This window comes from Leptonychotes weddellii, chromosome 5 (genome assembly GCF_054177405.1).
Source record: "Leptonychotes weddellii isolate Sample4059 chromosome 5, ASM5417740v2, whole genome shotgun sequence".
Classification (NCBI taxonomy): Eukaryota; Metazoa; Chordata; class Mammalia; order Carnivora; family Phocidae; genus Leptonychotes; species Leptonychotes weddellii.
The window spans coordinates 48812815-48828966 of NC_138373.1; the positions used below are offsets into that span (position 1 = coordinate 48812815).

A 16152-nucleotide genomic window follows, 5' to 3' on the forward strand; every position below is an offset into this window, starting at 1 on the left:
ACCATCAACTTTTTTCAAAGAAATGGAACAAATAATCCTAAAACTTGTATGGAACCAGAAAAGACCCTGAGTAGCCAGAGGAATGTTGAAAAAGCAAAGCAAATCTGGTGGCATCACAATTCCGGACTTCCAGCTCTATTACAAAGCTGTCATCATCAAGACAGTATGGTAGTGGCACAAAACAGACACATAGATCAATGGAACAGAATAGAGAGCCCAGAAATGGACCCTCAACTCTATGGTCAACTCCTCTTTGACAAAGCAGGAAAGAATGTCCAATGGAACAAAGACAGTCTCTTCAACAAATGGTGTTGGGAAAATTGGACAGCCACATGCAGAAGAATGAAACTGGACCATTTCCTTATACCACACACAAAAATAGACTCCAAATGGTTGAAAGACCTCAATGTACAAAAATGTAAATCCCAGAAACCCTCACATCTAAGAGTTAGCCATTTGTTCAACTCAAGATGTAGAATAAGGCTGAGTTTTCATTATGCCAAAATAATTACTGGAGAAGTGAGAGTTTTGGGCAATCACAGGTTTGTTGATTTTATCTGACTTCTTATCACTAGTTTTTATAGTCTGATTACTGATCTGTCAGTTTGGGGAATAAAGTGATCTCTTGTTTTGATATCCTTTGAGTTAATTACCATATAGGGTTTACTCTAGTTTTCAATGGAAGTCTAATGATGGGTAGAAAAGAATGAAAATTTATAACCAAAATGAATTGTGATTGCTAATGCATTAGGAAAATTCCGTATAATTTTTACTAGTGTTTTTTCATAATTAAAGCTATTACTACAGTATAACTACTACAATGACTTGATTATTACTTACCCTCTTATTTCTACTTGAGCTACAGCAGTGATGTTGATTTGCAGGCTCACAAAATTGCTGTCTGGGTTGTCCTTGTTGGAACTAAAACACAAGGACAATATGATTTAAATATATTTTTTCAGACATGTTACAATATACCACCATAACATTCTGTAGATCAAAAGAACAACAAACATTACTAATACAATCATTCAGGAAACAATGGCATATCCATTCTACAAAATCATAACCATTTGAAAATGGAAATGCTAAGATTCTTTATGAGTAAAAGGAATGTAATAACTTTCCATGAAAAGACATCTTATCTGAAAACACAACAGACATCTAGAAAAGCTAACCCTTTTTTGTTTCAATGGCTAAACCAAGAAGGCAGCGAGCTAAGTTCATTTTCCAGCTTCTACCTTGGACACATTCCTTACTTCTCCGTGCATCAAGTTCATTGCCCATTAAATGGGAACGGAAGGCACAATCAACTCCTGATTCTCCATGCTAATAAAGAAGAGAACTAGCATGGATAATCTAAGAGCAGCACATAATGGAAAAAGCATTTGTGTTTGGCTCTGGAATGCATCACACCATACATTGTTTTGGCAGCAAATTTATCTTCCTTATGGTTTATTTCTGCAGTAATATTAAAATAAGTGTACATTCACTGCATGCTCACTGGCTGACTAGGGTGGGGGGCGAGAGGGAATTGAAATCATAGCCAATGGCGGGAAGAAGCAAGACCCTAGGAATTTGGGCAGCTCATGTTAAGGCATTTAGGAGATGACATAGATGTTGTCAGGTGCATCAAGAATCTCAGGATAGAAAGTGCGTGTTTGATAATGTTTCTTTGAACAGTGGCAAAATTATTTTTAAGTCTGCTGTTTTTTTTCTCTCAAGCAAATATAATTACTATGAAACTTAATTTTTTTTTAAAAAGATTTATTTATTTATTTTAGAGAGAGAGAGCGTGGGGGGATTGAGGAGCAGAGGGAGAGGGAGAGAGAAACTCAAAGCAGATTCCACGCCGAGTGCAGAGCCCGGGGTGGGGCTCAATCTCACAACCCTGAGCCGAAACCAAGAGTCGGACGCTTAACTGAATGTGCTTCCCAGCTGTGCCTACATATGAAATTTAATTTTTAAAAAATGCATGTTAAGCATCCAGTCCTGTCAGGAAAATGAAACATGTTCTCACAAGAGGCTGGACCAGTAGCTGAGCTTTGAATGCAGACGCCATTTGCTTTTATAACCCCATTTTGCTTTCCCTAGAGTCACCCTCATATCCCAAAGATAATGCAGCTTTCAGCAAACAGATGTGGTCACACCCTACCACGGACAGGTCATGTTTATATCCAGGTCTCATTAAGAAGAGAAAGCCTCCTCTTTTCATCATCGACTTTCATGCAGATTCAATTATAAGCTTTCACACCGCAGTGGTGGTAATGGGGTATGGTCTGACTGGCTTTTGAAGCTTTCCAAATGTGGGAGCTGGAGAGATGATAAGAACCGGCTTTCCAAGGAGGAGGAGACAGAATCGTTCCCACAATGCTTTTTGAAAAGCCTTGTCTGATTGTTTATACTGATAAGGCCACTTCAACCACAAACACACATAAAAGATATAAACAGGCCAATGTCAGGCTCATTTCCTGTCATGGGGCATCACGGCTAACCTTGTGACGAGTCTAGGGGGGCTTGTTCATCAAAGTCTGAACCCCAGTTTCCAGGCCACTTTATTATTATCACATCTGGGGAAAATCAGTCAACTGAAGAGTTTTGTTTTGTTTTATATTTTAATTACTGAATTGCTAACCAGCAAGAAGTCATTAAGTAATTCTACTTGTCACACATTGTGTAGTTCCAAATGCATGACGGGAAACTCTTTAGTTTAGAAATTTAAGTCTCATTGTTCCACACATTACCCAGACTTGGTTCAATTTTCCAGTTCTCACTGCTTTGCAGCAGTGGATATACAAATTAAGAAAAAAAAGTTTCATTTAAGCTGTCCCATAATGTCATTGCATTTTGTTTCCACGTGGTTGAAATGACACAATTGCCTTTACTCACAACACCCTGAAAATGTAAATAGGTGTCAGGCACTGAAATCATCTTCGGACCGAAGTCTCATCGGAAGCTGACAGAGGCTATTTTGCAAAGTAATGAGAGCAACAGCAGATGTGGAGACTAGATCTGGCCGGCTACTCAAAATTGTCCTCTGTCACACAGCTTTGTCATGACACTTGGTGCTGTAATCAACCAGTGGTATCAACAATATGTCCTGGTAAGAAAGGCACTGGGCTTGATAGATAACTTAGATGCTTCCTTGACCTCTTTCCTGGAAGGAAACCTCCCTCGCTAATACCACTGCTACGTTCAAACAAGCAATCCATCACCCACCGCCTGGACGCTGAGCTATTTATACTGTTGGTGCTAGTTCTATGCAGGAATGATGGATTTCCTCTCCATGACTACACCCTATGTCATGCACCAAGGATAAACATATTTTTTACTTATTGCTCTGATGCTATTTTCTTTTTCCTTACTGTTTCCTATTTTCTGTTTTCTAACATTCCCTCTGTGCTTTCTGTGGTCTTTGGAACGTCAGCAAATACAATACGATGTTCATTTCACCACGGCCGAGGAAGCAATGTCAATGACATCATGAAGACCTATTTGTATGTGGGAATTGCGATCTGAGACCCACTGTACTCAGGGAGGAGAATGTTTACATGTCACACAGAGCCACGGAGTGAAGAGACCATTTAATGCAAACATTTGGTAACATGAACTATTTTAAGTTTATTAATAAATAAAGCCCCGTTTCTCTTTTGGGTTCTGTTTGTGGAAAAGGACATTAAATGTGGGTAACAGTGGTCAATGTGGTCAAAAGCTTAAGAATTTAGACTTCAGAGCATTTGGTTTAATTTATTTTTGGTTTTAACACATTTAAATTGAATGCAAACTGTCCATTAAATACTTATTTATGTCCTTGGAAAGCATGTAGATAAATGCTCACCTCAGTGTTAAGTATTCTCAAACATTTTCATCTCTGAAATGTCTGTTTTGGGAATTTGATGGTTTATGTATGTCCCTGTAGCCTCTCTGGTTCTTCATTTCTGCATTTTTATATATATATTTTTCAAGATAATATTAAAATAGTCATGAGTTTCTATAGCATGTAAGGATAGAATATAATCACTGTCCATTCTTTTAGATGAAGGGGGATGTTAAAATGTGGCCATTTCTATTTTCCATCAAATTTAGCACTTCATTGCTGAATTCACTATTTGAATGATGATCTCCAGGATGGATTTGGGGAAGGCATTTAGAACATCATTTGGTGTCCTTTGCTCCTTGAGTGAATTACTAGTTGCATTCATTCTGTTACCTGTAACTGTAATCAAAAGTAAGAAGGATGTGTCAAGGAATTTGCTTTACATCTTTGTACCAGATTTTTTTTCTAAATAAAGGGTTTATATTTCATGAGAGATGTATCTTCATGTCATTGCAGGACCAATGTCACAGACAGTAATGGTGAGAAAAAGAAACTTCAGGCTACCGTCTGGAGTGATGGTGGTCCTCACTATGGAGTGCCTTTACTTTTTTTCTTTTTTTCTGAAAACTTACAGATATTTCCCAAATGAAAATATTTAGGACTACCTGAAACTTTTGGAAGATATACATTTATATCTATACAAAGAAGTGATTTAATAAGCTTTTGGTAAAATGATATTACAGAATTCATTCTGTCTGCATCTCATCACTAAGACGGGTAAAAATTTTTAAAAATCTCTAGCAGAAAATAGTAAGTTAAATTTTAAAAAAGACCTAATTAAGGTCAGAAAAGGACCTAAGGTAAGTTAGAAAACCTTCCTTCTTAGAAGTGTATCATAAAATTTAGGGGATGTGGTTTGTGATATTGGTTGTAGATTTTTAAAATATTTTAAAAAGATTTATTTCTTTGAGAGAGAGAGAAGAGAGAGAAAGAGAGAGAGAGAACATGAATGGGAGGGGCTGAGGGAGAGGGAGAGAATCCAAGCAGATTCCATGCTGAGCGTGGAGCCCAATGTGGGGCTTGATCTCAGGACCCTGAAATCATGACCTGAGCCAAAACCAAGAGTCAGTTGCCTGACCAACTGTGCCATCCAGGTTCCCCTAGGTTGTAGATTTTAAAAATCTGCTATATTCTTATAGAGTTTATATACTTCTAAAAAACTCTAAACCTTTAATCAAAGCAGCTATTAAAAAGTAATCCATTGCACAAAGTCAACACTCTCCAATCACTTCTTACAGGACAGAAGATAAGTTTAGAGATTGAGTCACACTGCACACTAGTATTTGAAAACCAAACTGTAGAGACGGACTTCAGAGTTGTGTTATAGTTAGAATAAGGGTCCACCGCACTGAACAAATGCTGTTTATATCAATGTTGTTCAGACATTTAAAATTGCAGACCACAAAAGAAATATAGACATTTCACAGGGTATCTTACTATACACATTTATATTTATCTAATTGGATTGTTTCATGAACAGGACTCTGGTATATTACATTCTATTCAATCTCCTTCTCTTTTAATACTGGCCTGGAGCCATTAAATTGATTCCATTACTGGCTAATGGGTTGAAGTCCACAGTTGGGCTTTCATGCACACTGCTCCCTACAAGACTTCCCACTCATTAAATATTATTTTCAGCCATGAAGGAGCAAACGGAATAGACAGTGAAAAAGTAGTTACACTTGAACATCTGTAAAGGGTCAGTCTTAGGAAAAAGGGGCAGCTACTTACCTGCTTTGGCTTGTAGTTACCAGAGAAGGCCCTGAATGAAGGCTCTGAATGAATATATGATCACACCTGCTTCCTGCCGTGGTGCTCACAATGAAACTATCAGAGACTCATTGGTTCTTGAAGAGTTAGATTTCAAGATTGCAAATGCATAATCTATGCTTTTTTGCAAAAATTTTATTCTCAGGGATTAGCCGACCCCCAGCTGAGAGCATGGTGGGTATGTAGTAGGGTGTTGGTGAGGGTGGGAGAAGGGAAGTGAATCAGAATGAGGAAAAATGGAGGTAAATGTGAGTGGGAGGGTACCCAGGCCAAAATTTTTAGTAAAATAACTTGGCCTATAGAATAGATCTCTTTTCTAAAATAATAAAAATAAATAAATAAATAAATAAATTAATTAATTAATTAAAAAATTACAAAACTGAAATAACAGAAACAAAGGAAAAATGATCTGTGAATGTCTGGGTTCTAATTTCAGGAGAACTTTTAAGGTTAAGGAGCTTGAAGAGTGGCTATTCATTTCACTCTCTATATTGAATGCTGACCATAATTTTAGGCACTTAAAAATCTAACCTTCTGATTTGGAGATCGAAGTTAATGCTCATGTTTGTTTTCTCAAGACGTGGAACTGCAAATCGGAGGCCCAGAGAATACTAGAAGAAAAAAATCACAAGACACTAAGTTTATGACAGGGAGGGACTTTCTACACAGCGTAAAAATCTTTTTTAAGTCATCCCTGCAAATCCCCATCCTAGATTGCTGTCCTTTTCTTTGCTTCCACCCTGGGTTGCTGAGAGGAAGTCATGTAACTAAGATGACAGGGCCCAGACAATTCAAGTCCCCGTACATTATGGTTCCTTCCCTTCATTTAGCCCCGTATGAACTCTTCTCCGGCCACCTTCCTATGTGCTAAATTAAAAGCAACCTAAATATATGAGAGATGGTTGATTTAGATAACAGTAATGCTTGTGTTTGATGCACATTTAGGTAGTCATTGAAATTATGGCTGTGAAGTCTATGCAAAGATGTGGAAAATACTTCTAATGTAATGATGACCCATAAAGAAACAGTGCAACGTGTTTCACCTATTGTTTTAAAAGTTTATCGATGGAAAAATTACTGTACAGGAGTGAGGGTGTATGGTAAGAAAATATATCAGAATAACATGCTATGGTTATATTAAGGTTATGAGTGTACGGATTGTTTTTTCCACCTTTCTTTATTTTCTCAAGTTTTGAAGCCGTTCTTATTATTTTTTTAATTTGAGGACAGATTTTTAAAATGTTGGGGAAAATAAATCCAACGATAATATAAATAAGGAAGTAAAAATAAGAGCTAAGTAATTATATGACTTACTCTCCCATGTATTGTGGTAAACCTTACATGCCTTGTCTCACATAATCATGACAACCACCCCACAGGTAGGTACTGTGATTGCTGACATTTTACAATCGAGCAGTAATCTGAGGGTTAGGGAAATGAAGTTCCCTCCTCCAGGTGCACAGCAAGTGAATTGTAGAGTTGGAATTGAAATTCCTGCAAACTGACTCCGGGACCTGTACTCTTCCTGGCTACTACGCTATGAGAATCAAATCAGTGATTAAAAACTTGCGTTAATATGAACCAGTAATAATATGAACTAGTAAATCTTTATTTTTATCATAAGTCATCATCATTATTTAACTAGCCCTTACTGATCGTGCTACCAGCCAGGAACTGCCCTAGTGGCTTTATATACATCATATAATTGCACTGCTCCAAATATTCCTAAACATGGGGCTTCTCGAATTTCAATGTGACTCGTCCAAGTTATCACAACTGATAAATGGCAAAGCTGGGATTCAAAGCCAGGTGTGTCTAATTATTAAGCCAATCCATCCTTACGCTGCAGCCACGATGAATTCCTTTATAATACCAAATGTGCGATTTTCGGTCAGACCTCTGGGACTTTGCACATAAACTCTTCTCTTCTTTGGAAACCTCTTAAAACTTTTCCTGCTTTTTCTACTTGAAGAGGTTCTACTCACGCTTCAAAGCTCAGGAAAAAGATCCTCCTGCAATATACTGTATGGTCCCACAGGCCAGGTCAGGCAGAAATTTTCTCTTTATTCCCTATCTCCTTCTTTGCTACTCTCCTATCACTCAACCTCTGATATTGCTAATTTTGAGTTTCTTATTGAATGGGGATTGTATATTTTCATCTTGATGTTGTGAGACTCTAGCTTAGTATCAGGCATATAGAAGGGGTACAATAAAAATGGTTGAAAGAATGATGTGAAGGAGTGTGCTGTCATTTGCACAGTTCCAGTGATGGGGATCTTACTGTATTGGGAAGAAGCCTGGCTAATGTTGGTCTTCATTATAGAACAATTGATCCTGGGACAAAGACACAACAATGATGTGACAATTTTGTATCGGTAAGAGACCCGTGTGTTTTCAACTAGAACCGAACACCAGATCTCTGGGCATTGATTCTAAAGAACCTCTGTGGGACCACTACTTTTTTGTTTTGCTGATTGAGAGATTTTGCAAGTTTTTATGAATTCTTTTTGGCACATATAGATGTTATATGAAAATGACATTACTACTTATAAATCAGAAGTAATACTTCTGAATACTAACTAGAATGTTTTATTAAATTAAATAAAAAGTCTCTTGAAAATTCTTTTTTTTTAAATATTGGGACTAAAATAAATGGTCCTGGTGATTTATGATGCTTTTTAATATTTAGGACCGCTTTTACATTTGGAATTTTACTACAATCCACTGAGACTATTTTTTTTAAAGTACAAAATGAAGAAGTAAATAAATCAAAATGTTTTATAACAAAACAGAATGCTATAAAATTTGATGTATTTAAGGGCATTAAAGGGCGAGATAAGAAAGCTATTAGGTTTCTTCCACTACAGACCTCACAGATAAATGAATACAAACAATTTACTTCCTTGACTTCCAAAAATTATTTGTGGGTAAAATGGATTGACATCCTGCCACATAAACACATATGTGGTTAAGGCCACACTGCCATTTTTACCCTCCACTTGGAATGTCCCCAGTGGCCAATTTTTGTTCCAAGATTATTCTTAGTTATTAATGATCTTAGATGATCTCTAGTTTAGATTTAACACTTTTAATACTGACAAAGGAATGAGCGCCTGGTCACCTCTAGTTGCAAATCCTGCTGCTACCATGTCAATTTCTTCCTCTTTGGCTTTGGGTAGACCTCTTCTCTACACCAAACTAGGTGGTTGGGTTTTTCTTGGACACTAGCAAAAGGACTTACTAGTCTCTAGATAAAAGGATTCTAATGAAAAATGTTCTAACTTCTCAGCTTAGAAATCCCATTCTATCTTTCATGGCTTCTTTTAAAAATCTCATCTCATCTGTTATTCATTAGTTTTTATCCAAGTACTTTTCACAATTTTGACAACCGGATAGAACATGGACTTTGTGTTCAGTCCTGGTTTAAACCTTGGTTTTGTCATTCAATACCTGTGTGACTTTGGGAAATTTATTTAACATAATATTTAACATTTCTCAGTTTCTTCACCTATAACATAGGAGAAATACTCAACTCATGGGATTGTTGGTTTTGAAAATTTAATGAGATAACATAAAAGACAGAGCACCCAGTGATGGGCTTATAACACAGAGGGCAATCAGTACATGTTAGCTAATAAAAATCTGTTATAGAATTTTATCTTTCATTTAAATATTTACTTTTTTTGACCCAACAAGTGAGTTTACTAGACTATAGCTTGGCACACTTCATAAATACCTGGGATCATGGAATAGAGTTTATTAGGGTGTAGAAAAGCAAAAATACTATTCTAGCACAATACCCTAAAGTATAAATTGGGAATAGGTATTTCTTGATAGTTTCAAATGCTCAAATAAATGTGAGCGATCCTGGGCTAAAAGGTTTATTTACTGCAGGACTTCTCAGCACCTTTAAAATGCAAACGTGCATGTGAATGCCCCAGAGGAGGATATGATACTCAGCATTGACCACAGAACTCCCCTTTAAAGCCTTATCTCAAGGGATCAGTACTCTTTGGAATATATTTTGGGAAGCTATTCTAATACAAACCTATGCAATTATAAATTTTTATGAAAATTTTTTTCAAATAGGCCACTTTATTGATAATCATAAATATCTAATTTAAAACAGGAATATGTATGTTTAGTTTATGCAACATTTAAGTATGCAGTATTTGCAGATTTCAGAATTTTTTCTGATTTATGACTTCATAAGTATTGCCACTAAGATATTTATTACAAGAAGTTACTATGTGTACTTAAATAGCTATTGAATAAAATAAGCTTATTGTCCACAAGTCATCCTGAATGAAAAGTTCCTAAATCTGGAAACAAAGAAAAAGAAGAAGAAAAACATGCCCTTATTCTTTCAAAAGCACATTACAGATTATTATCTTTTGTTTTTCTTGCTACAGTTTTCTGTATTATTCTTCAATTAAAATACATGGAAAATATAGACCTGGTAAAGCTAACTCAAAAGCTGGGTTATGGTAACATTTTAATATAAAAATACTGCGAATGATATTATGTGGGAGGTATGTCAAAAATAAAAGCTTAATCTTCCTTGCTAAAATCTTTATGTTATTTCTTAAGTCATTTACTGAATACAAAGAAAAAACTGCAGTGACATTCAAAGAAAAAATATACCAAGAGAAAATCTTCAGCAAAACATCTTCATAAAGCATCTAAAAGACATGTAAGAGTAAAGTCAAAAGAGAAAGCATATAAAAGTATTCATCTTTTTGAGTTTTTAACCTTAGATTCCCTACCCTGTATAGGATAGAATGTTTAATCCACCACCCTGGTAATTTCCTGCCTAATTTGTTTTAGTTGCCAGGTGCTAACCTGCTGAGTGCTAATTGGGGAGCTTTGTACTAGCTCTCTTTAAAATTCAATTAGAACTTAGTAAGGGCTTCTAGTTTTCTCTTACATTTGTTCCTGCCACCATAGGGTTCCCAAGGTCACATACCACCATCCTGGTTATATTTTCCATCTTGTACTCACAGCTCAGTGGTCGCAGGTCCTGCAATGGGAAAGAACACCACCATTGGAGCTCAGGGGACAAATAAGTTACATCCTGTCCCAAAGGCAACTTGGGAAGCTTCTCTTGATTTCAAACACCTGTGTGGGCAACTGTGCCCAAGAATTCATGTGTGACCATTAACTCAGAAGAGAAACTTGAGAGAAAAAAAAAGAATCAAAGTTTAATTATAGGAAGAAATTGGATTGGTAAACATACTTAGTGTGTTTCCCTGAGGAGGAAAATGCTTACTACATAAAATAATGAACATTTTAGAAATTACTTTCACTACTGCTAATGTTAAATTCGGGCCATGAAGATCACAGATAAGTAAACATCACTGAACAAAGCTATTGCAAAAAATGAAATGACAGGTATTAGTAGAGGATATCATATGACTCGAGGAGCATTTGCAAGAGATTTGCTCTGAACACAAACTCCTACACACCATGGTCCTAGTTTGAGATTATACAATCAAGCTTAGTTCCATCCTCTAAATACTTAAGATGGGAAGAGAATACTTTTATGTTTACCTAGTGCTTCCTGCTCCCTTCCTCCCCCATATCCTATTCTTGTTAGAAAGTATAAAAACTCAAGTTTGAAGAGGCATTATTTCCCTCTAATTTACTAAATGCCACTAATATATGCCCTGTCACCCTCATTCCCAGAGATAAGCTTGCAGTAGGAAGACTTTCACAAAGGAGCAACCTTTTGGGAATTTTTGTCCCCGGAGAGGTCCAAGGAAGAGGGTTCTGAATATGAGGACCATTGGTCCATCTGTCAGCTCTACTGAAATTTCATCTAAGGAAGTAATGTGACTTTTCATGTAAAAGTTTCAGAAACCGTCCTCCATTCCATTCTTCCCACTTAATTCAGAAAGACCAAGATCCAACACCAAAACAAAGAAGTGCTAAACAAACACATCCAGGTAAAGAATTTTGTAAGTAAATCATATGCTTTGAGAAAATTAACTTCAGGGAAGCAGGGGGTTTTGTATCTGTTCTATTCCCAGAGCCTAGAACAGTGTTGGGCACAAAGTAGTAAAGGGGAGATGCAGAGCCGAAGTAGCTCCCACTACTTCCTAAGAGGAGTCTGAAATGAGATAGACAGAAACCCAAGTAACTATAAAATCCTCCCTCCTGTAATCACCCAGGGAGGCACGACCACTGAAAAGTCTGTTTAGACTCACGAGAAAGGAGTGAATGACTGATATCTGGAGGCAATTCAATACATGCTCTGTCCAAATAATCTGAATGACATGTTAGTATTCTAAGCAGCTAAGAAACACAGTTTCAAAAAGCTGGTAACATTCTCTCCTCTGAAAGGTAGAATTAGCATGTATTTAAATTCTTAAGGATCTGTATCTAACCCTAATTGTACAGAGAGAACTTTTGTGTTCGAATTATTAACTCAGTCCTGAAAACAGAAAAAAAGAACCCAGCAAAAGCTTTTCAAAATTTCCATGAGTCCCTTGAATATAATTCAAGGACTTAGTTTCTATAGTAAATATTTTATCTTATCTAAAGGTTAAAAGTTATATATACATTTTTTCCAGTTTTCTGGAAATAGCTTTTTTTCACATCAATCAAAGATCTTTTCTTACCCAGACCCTCCCACTTTTTCTTTTTTTAACCTTTATTTCCTTTCTCTGAGTGAAACAATGATTGTTTTTCTACATATTTCTAGGTTCTTTTCCTTAGCTGTTACAGGGACACGCCTGCTCTAATCCATTTATAGCTCTTAAGATATTATTCATTCACTAAAAATATTTACTGTGTACCTGCTGTTTACCAGGCATTGAAAAAAAGATCCATGTCCTCACTCAATTTCCAATGATCCTAACAATTGTAATAAGTAATCACAAGCAATTATAACAAGCAATGGAAACATAATCAGTGCAGTTGGAGTTTTAGGATAGGAGAGAGTCATAGTGATAGGGAAGTTATGCACCTAGATTTAAGGACCAGAGCAGCGCCCCCACGCCCCCCCCAAAGAAGTGACATCAAAGCTGTGGGGGACAGTGCAGATCAGTGGCTCAGAGCCCGGGATCAGACCTAACAGTGGAGGTGTGAGTCTCGGTTCTGCTCTGTACTAGCTGTGTAACTTTGGGCATGTTACTGAATTTCTCCTCGTCTACCAAGTGGGGGATAGGGACAGACTTGCTGTTTCTCTATAAGGCTGTTATGGGGATTAAGTATATTAAACCCATATAAGATCTCAGAGCAGTGCCCAGCCCATCTCAATTGCTCAATAAATGTTTGCAGCCTCAATCATGACCGAGCTGAAGCCTGAAGGATAAACAGAAAGGAGTAAGCTGGATACGGGGGAGGAGGGAGTGCAGTTGGTGCGTCCGAGAGAAGGAACAGCAGCCGCAATTTCTGTGGCAAGAGAGCACATGGGTATTACAGGAACCGGAGACAAAATCAGTCCTGCTGGAATTTAGGGTGTGGGGTAAAGGAAAGAATCAAAGCCCCGTCATGAGGCTAAAGGAGTAAACAGGGGCGATAGAATTAAGGGCCTTGTTAGTTATTGGAGTGATCTGGATTTTACCCAAAAAGTGATGGGGACCTAGTGAGGGTCTTCAGCAAGAAGCAGTAGGGTCAGATTTACATGGTAGGGAGAGGAGTACCCTGTGTGGAGGCAGGCAGGCAGCGAGATGAGTTAGAAGACTGTGGTCATCTCAGTAAAAGATCACGCCAGCCCAGATGAAGGCAGTGACAGTGGCAGATGGGTGGAGAGAAGAGACGAACTGGAGAGCCCGGGGCTGAGCGGGCTGTAGAAACGAGGTGGTTACCGGTATCATTCTCTGAGACAAGAAATGGGAGTCGGGGAGAAGCGTGAGTTTGGGAAGATGACAAGCCTAGTTCTGGACACGCTGAATGTGAGGTGGGTGTGAGGCCGAGAAAGGCAGCATGGGAGGTCCCCCATATAGCCAAATTCACAGACAGAAAGTCGAACGGGGCTTACCAGGGGCCGGGGGAAGAGGGACTTAGGGTTGGATGAGTACAGGGTCTCCATCTGGGAAGATGAAAACGTTCTGCGCTAGGTGTTGCACAAGAAGGCACAAGAAGGTACTTAATGCCACTGAACTGCACATTTAAAAAGTGGCTAAAATGGTAAATTTTATATTATATCTATTCTACAGCAATACTAATATCAATAAGAATCATAATATAAAGCGCATAGGCCCTTATTAGAAAAAGTCAGCAAAGAGAAGTATGAAGTCTGGCTCAGTGAAGGTTTCCAGAGAAAGAGATGGTCAACATCTACATTTTCGAAAAGATGAATGTTTTTAACAAAAGAATAACAAAACTTACAATCAGATAATCCTAATATGTTTCCCCCTGGAGAAAAATGTCTAAAAAAAAAGAAAAAAAACTTGAACTGAGTTTAAATAAAAAGGTACACAAAACCTCAAACTGCTTAAAAACAAAGAATAAATTAGAACGTGGCTTAGTCATGTGAAATTCAAAGACCGAGCTAAATCTCTGCCCAAGGGAAATTGATGGAAGAAAAATAGTTAAGGACTTCTTTGAGATTATGGATAATGTCTGTTGTGATGTTTACAGCCAAAGATAGAAGCGATAAATGTTCTCCCGTATTTTCCACGCAACAAAGTGAACAGTAAACTGGATGTTTTGCTAAAAGAACATTTTAGAATAGACGCTTTGTTTAATGAAGTCAGGGGTGGAGGGACATGAAGGAATCAAATGAAAATAGGAGCGGAGCCCTGGAATATTTTTAAAAATAACATACTTGAACTTTTTTGTTTGTTTATACAGTTATTTGTGTGTTAGTGTGCATAGGTGATCTTTTTCTTTTCTTTTTTTTAAGATTTTATTTATTTATTTGAGAGAAAGAATGAGAGAGAGCACATGAGAGGGGGGAGGGTCAGAGGGAGAAGCAGACTCCCCGCCAAGCAGGGAGCCCGATGTGGGACTCGATCCCGGGACTCCAGGATCATGACCTGAGCCGAAGGCAGTCGCTTCACCGACTGAGCCACCCAGGCACCCTAGGTGATCTTTTTCTACAAATTTCTGCAACAGAAACTCATGATGATTTTATGACTGCCAAAGATACACGATTATTACTCACCTGGGTTTATTTTTTTTACCAAGAAGATAATTTAACCAACACATAAACCACAAGCCTAGAGGTGTGAGTAGAGGATTTTGCATTCCTTACGTTTTTAAATGCCTATAAAGTATCAACACCACAACAACTCGCTAACATCTCTTTAGAGGAATTATTCTTCACTGAAGTATGTAGTCATTAGAATGCTCAAACTCCTTGGAGTCTGTGGTATTTGGAAACCAGCAGACAGTTAACAAACCGTAGTTAAAAGAGTAAACCCATCAGCATGTCCTGAAGGAGCTCCCGTTGTGCCTTGTTCCCGTGAAAGAGTGTTAAGCTGGGTCTCTACTCTTGATTGTACATTTCTGAAGACGAAGCACTCTCTCCGATATCTTGCACTGTATTTATAATGGTTTTTTAGACCAAGTGGTTAAAAACACAGCAGAACCTGAGGATGCCCTGAGCGAGAAGATTCGTGGTCTGATAAGGAAAGATTATAAAAAACATTGTTGTCAGTTTAATAAATGGTGGCATTGCCTGACCCACAAATGACGAAGACCTGGCTTTTCTTGGTCCCGGTCCCAAAGAGGTGGGGCACGAAGGAAGAAAAATGAACGTGTTTCCTTTCCAGTGCCTGTCTTGGCTGTTATCAGTGCTCAGCTGGGACTGGTTGGACCTTCCTCCGTAAGCAGTAATGAAAACCAGACCTCCCGGGACCCTGCTTGAAATGTAAAGGAACTAAAAACAAAGGTCTGAAAATAGCCAGCGAGGGTGGGAGTGAGCAGGGGAATCAAGCTGATAGATCGCATTAGGGAGCTTCTCCTTTCAGCCAGTTGTATTCTCTTCCTTGCTTCAGCTCTCAATCTTTGGCCAATTTATCTCTGCACTATGGCCAAGAAAGATATGAATACTGATTAAGAAGACCACCCCCCTTCCTGGCTCATTGTTATTATGATGACCAAAGTAAAGTGCCTTTTTGTCCTCCTTTATTTGGGAAGAAAGTCTCAGCTAAAATGGCTCTACTTAACATCGATTTGACTTCCAATATAAAACTAGCTCTTTTCCTACTTCGAATAATGTGCAAGGCATTACCTTGTTGCTGCGTTCAATCCCAACATAATCTGCCGCTTCTGGTATTATCACAAAGAGTTCAGCTTCGTAGGCACCTTCTCCTTCGTTTCTTGCATTGATTATGAGCGTAAGATGATTTTCATCTCCAATGATGACCTGATGCTTATCTCTAAAAACGCAGTTTAAAAGGAATATTAGGTACCATACTTCTCTGGATTCGTAGATACCTTATTTAAGGACTTGGAAGAAAAGAAGAAAGATGTGGGAATATAAGACTTGGATAAGAAGATGGTTCATCATGAGGGTCTGGTGAGAAGAACTGAGAGGGGCGCCTGGGTGG

The 16152-nt window shown here is 37.9% G+C and overlaps 2 protein-coding genes across 2 annotated transcripts in view; both read right to left on the reverse strand.

Annotated features, from left to right (window-relative positions):
• LOC145721354 (ubiquitin carboxyl-terminal hydrolase MINDY-3-like) overlaps nt 1-16152 on the reverse strand; it is a 287265-nt gene that overhangs the window by 105709 nt on the left and 165404 nt on the right. The gene's annotated exons all lie outside the window — the stretch shown is intronic.
• The window catches only part of ITGA8 (integrin subunit alpha 8), an 85280-nt gene that overhangs the window by 47065 nt on the left and 22063 nt on the right, over nt 1-16152 (reverse strand). The window contains exons 3-6 of the mRNA XM_081819185.1: nt 15834-16039; nt 10578-10670; nt 6182-6261; nt 841-921 (exon numbers count right to left, since the gene is read on the reverse strand). Coding sequence (XP_081675311.1) covers nt 841-921; nt 6182-6261; nt 10578-10670; nt 15834-16039 — 460 coding nt within the window. The remainder of the gene's footprint in view (nt 1-840; nt 922-6181; nt 6262-10577; nt 10671-15833; nt 16040-16152) is intronic.